Source organism: Octopus bimaculoides, chromosome 10 (genome assembly GCF_001194135.2).
Source record: "Octopus bimaculoides isolate UCB-OBI-ISO-001 chromosome 10, ASM119413v2, whole genome shotgun sequence".
In the NCBI taxonomy this organism is placed as follows: Eukaryota; Metazoa; Mollusca; class Cephalopoda; order Octopoda; family Octopodidae; genus Octopus; species Octopus bimaculoides.
The window spans coordinates 83,834,942-83,839,512 of record NC_068990.1 but is presented as its reverse complement, the minus strand read 5'-3'; the positions used below and the strand labels follow the sequence as shown (position 1 = coordinate 83,839,512).

Here is a 4,571-nt window from a genome sequence, read left to right as displayed (position 1 = left end):
TATTAATATATCTGGAGCTTTAACCGGTTTCACTTTTTACACTGATTTTCAAAAAGTTCAAATAAATAGATGTGGCTTATGTCGCAGCACCAAACCCACTTTAGTAGTAGTAGTAGTAGTAGTAGTAGTAGTAGTAGTAGTAGTAGTAGTAGTAGTAGTAGTAGTAGCAGCAATAGCAACAGCAGTGGTAGAAAGTTTACCATTTTTCTTGTTGTATCCCATATAACTTTTCAATGCCTTTCTTTTTTTTCTTTCCTCCCACCAGATATATAATGCTTCATATTCTGAACTAGAAAATATGATGGTGATGGACTTCATCTCATTACCTAACAGTTTATTAAAACGTCTGAAAAGCAAAGAACTTCTAAGGATTTCAAGGGTTTCATTCCATTCTCTTCGGACTGATAAGCTATATAGGGTATGTACAATGTTTAACAACCAAGTATTGACCCAAGTATTAACAGCCAACCATTAACACAACTGAATCATCTGTTATATATACTGTATATTAATTAACAACTCTCTTGTGTTATTCTGCAGGATTTCTACCTTGGTCCTGACCTCTTTGTATTACTTTTCTTTATTTTGTTTATTTTATATTTTGCTTCATTACTCTTCTTTCTCTATATTTCCTGCATTCCTTTTCCTCTACACACTCTCTTCTTTTCTTTTTTATTTCTTCCTTCTCTTTCTGTTTTGCATGCACATTCTTCTTGGGAGCTATACAAACCGACAGCCATTTGTCACAGAACAATCTCAGGGGAGATAAATCTTCTAAAGGGAAGACAACCCTTTCATGAGATGGATTACCCCGCCCCCCCGTTTGTCTGACTTGTAAATAACCAATACACGCCGGAAAATCCAGGGATCTATTCAATTTGACGGCCAGATGTTTTACTTAATTTTTTTTAACTAAACGCTTTGAAACTTCGGATACTAGTAGAATGTGTCACAGATAACAGGGTTTACTCGTAACGTTTTGGACAAAAATTTGTATTTTAGAAGTTATTTCGTGTTAAAGTTATTATACCATCAAATTGAATAGATCCAGTAAACCTAACATGTTACAAGATTTAGAACCATTATAATACCTTATAAGAGAGTAGATCGGTGCCTATAGGAGTAAAATAATCCTTTCTATTATAGACTCAAGGCCTGAAATTTTGTGGGAGGGAGTTAGTCAATTACTTCAACCCCAAAGCACAACTGGTACTTATTTCATCAACCCTGAAAGAATGAAAGGTAAAGTCAACCTCACAACATTTAAATTCAGAATGTAAAGACAGATGAATTACCATTAAACCTTTTGTCTGGCATGCTAAGGATTCTGCTAGTTTGCTGCCTTGTATAGACGTAAAATAATGCCCAGCCGAATATCATCTCCCGACAGAAAAAGAGTCACTATCCCATGAATAATTGCACAATGCTGGGAGTTTTGGTAGGAGACACCATTGATCCTGCTGCTTCCCTGGTACTCAATATTATGGACCTTGGATGAATGAAAATCGAAGATGACCTCAGTAGGATTTGAAACCAGAATGTAGAGAGTTAGATGTTCTGCAAATCATTTTGTCTGATGCTCTAACAATTCTGCCAGTCTGCCACCACCAAGAATTATACTTCAGCTGTTTGAGTCTGCTTGATCAATAGATACCTAATCTCATATCACGATAGTCCAACAAATTCATGGTTTGTTGAACCTACTTTATGGCAGCTAATTTCTAGATAGGTTACTTGCAGAGCTTTAAGTAGTAATTGAGTTATTGATATTTTTTTTCTTTTCTACCAACAAAACTTAAAATAAAAATAATGGACATGTTCCTTCTACCAAACACTTCTCTCTAAACAAATATTTGTATACTTCAGTCAAACATGGATCACATCAAAAATGTCCTGCTATTATACTACCCAGCATATATCTGAAACAGTAAGAGCCTAAAGTTATACTGTGCTCATCTACATCTATAACTTCTTTCTAGAACATGAATTCAGGCCAGTAGGCTAAACCATCACACTTCTCATAAACCTAAAACAGAAGATATACAACAGCAGTATCCACAACAAAAACAATTGATATGCTTACAGTCTTCAATACTTTAAACATGAATTAAAGCTTTCAACTCTACTTACTTCCCATTATCCAATTTGCAGAAAATAATTAACACCATATCAAGAAACAATTTATCTATCAGCCTGGTTGCTAGGCTGATATATTGCATGCAAACAACAATTAAAAGAACTTGCAATTTCCCAAATGGTATATCTCAAAGATCATCAGTTCACCCTCTCTTTTTTTTTTTTTTTTTTGCTTATTCTTACACACTCCTTCCATCACACTTCAAATACAAATTGCACAATAACCCCTTCATTAGTTACCTTAAAACCTGCTTCAAAAACAACAGATTTATATCAACACCAACAAAAGTCACCTGTCACCCTTTCGCATCACCAACATCATCAGAGAACTTCAAATATAACCAAGCATCAAACTAAACAATGCAGACATACCTCACCCACATTAAACAAAAATATACTAGGAGCTGTATGCAATGCTTCCACAACATTCCATTGAATAAAAAGATATGTTCATACATTACAAAGATTTTGAATTTATTTGTAAACTTTAACAATATATTAAGGACTCCCATTGAATAAATAAGTTTGTTTACATAACAACTTCTCATTTTATAGGTAATTCAAAAACCTCTTAAAAAAAAGATGGAAGTACTCGAACAGTTTGTCAACAGTCAAATTATTGCAGCCAATATTCCTAATATTCAAATAACCAACCTTGATAAACCAATTACCGTGTCTTTCAGTTTAATACATAAGGTAATATATTTCTATTTATGTATTTCTTATTGCTGATATTGCCATCTCCTTGGATGTCAAAATCCCATAGTTGTTGGTTTAACAGATTCATTTAGTGTCTTATCTTGTACCTTACTGTACCACATTGCATATGACCCATCGCCTTATTGTCATAAGCTTGCTGAAGCATGCTCAATGTCTCTGTAGCAGACTTACCAAGTTTAACGCAAAATTTCATGTTGGCTCTTTGTTCCTGCCCATGACAAAATCACAGACTACAACATACACGTGGTCACAGGAACACAAATTTCACAACTTGTGAAGTAAATACAATGATGTCATTTGGCACACTGCCACATGAAGGTCACTGCTAGCTCTCACTGCACACACAACCATGTGCTGCTATCTGTTGGCACACTACAGAACTAGTCCGGGAACTTTTGATATCACCTCATAGTCTTCCTCTGTCTGATGGGTATGGTGAATGATGTAATATTGTGGAGAAGATTAAAAGGTCTGAGGTCAGACATTTTCTTCTTCAGTGATTTCCTCATCAGAGGAAGGTCATGCACTCTGTAAGTTTGTTGAAAGGTTGGTGAAGTGGTGATTATGGCTCAGGTGAATGAGCTACTTTCATTTTGTACCTGAAGGCAAGATAACATCTATGAGATAGGACATTTCTTTGGCAGTAAGTGTAATTTGAGATGATTCGAAAGCAATCTTCTTAAGTAACCATTTTATGTATTAGAATGCTAATTCTAATTTTTTAATTTGTTTTCAGAATGGTACTAACCCACGGTGTGTTTACTGGGATGACACCTCTGGACAGGATCCTCATTGGTCAACAAAAGGCTGTAATATATACAACATTGTACCAGGAGAAAGAATATCTTGTTCCTGTAACCATCTTACAAGTTTTGCACTACTAATGGTTGGTAATATTATGACAAATGCTTAGATAATAAGCTGGTAGACTAATAAGCATGCTGGGTAAAATGGTTAGCAGCATTTTATACGTCTATGGTCTAAGTTCAAATTCTAAGGTTGACTTTATCTTTCATTCTTTCAGGGTCGATAGAATAAGCACAAGTTGATGTGTTTGACTTGTCCTTACCCTTAAAATTACTGGTCTTGAGCCAAAATTTGAAACCAATATTATAACAAATGCTATGTATGTTAGGCCAGTTTTAAAGAGTTGTATAATAATGTACCAACTAAAATGTATGTTATTGAGTATCTCAGTAAATATGTAAGGTGTTATACTAAGTGAAAGATTAGTGCTGTTCTTGTTACGTATGTTTTGATGCATAATAAACTATACATTGATGAGTTTGCTAGTAAATATGTCAAAATACTGAGACGCTTCATTGTCTTCATGTAGCTTACAGCTAAAGTATATAATATAAATATATTAAAATATAATGTAATTGTTATGATGTGGTATCTTCCACAGTTATAATATGTGGTCAGTGCTGTGACTGTAGCTGTTGTACCTACTCTAGTAGCCACAAACCAGAAAGCAAGCCAAAAGTATTATCAATGGTCACTATTCGAATCACAAAGTATAGTCAAAGTTTCATTAAAATATCTATTTTTCAACATGCACGGAAATAATAGCTCCTATCTCCCTCTCTTCTTGTATTTGTGTATATATGTGTGTTTCCTTTCCTGAGCGTCCAATAACACTGTACTTATTCCACGTCCTCGCGTTGTTTTTTTTTTTTGCGTTTTTTTCTTGCTTGTTCATGTTTGAATTGACT

The 4,571-nt window shown here is 34.5% G+C and overlaps 1 protein-coding gene across 1 annotated transcript in view; it reads left to right on the top strand.

Moving 5' to 3' along the window:
• LOC106882741 (adhesion G-protein coupled receptor G6) overlaps positions 1–4,571 on the top strand; it is a 25,031-nt gene that overhangs the window by 10,281 nt on the left and 10,179 nt on the right. The window contains exons 8-10 of the mRNA XM_014933515.2: positions 266–418; positions 2,692–2,832; positions 3,593–3,742. Coding sequence (XP_014789001.2) covers positions 266–418; positions 2,692–2,832; positions 3,593–3,742 — 444 coding nt within the window. The remainder of the gene's footprint in view (positions 1–265; positions 419–2,691; positions 2,833–3,592; positions 3,743–4,571) is intronic.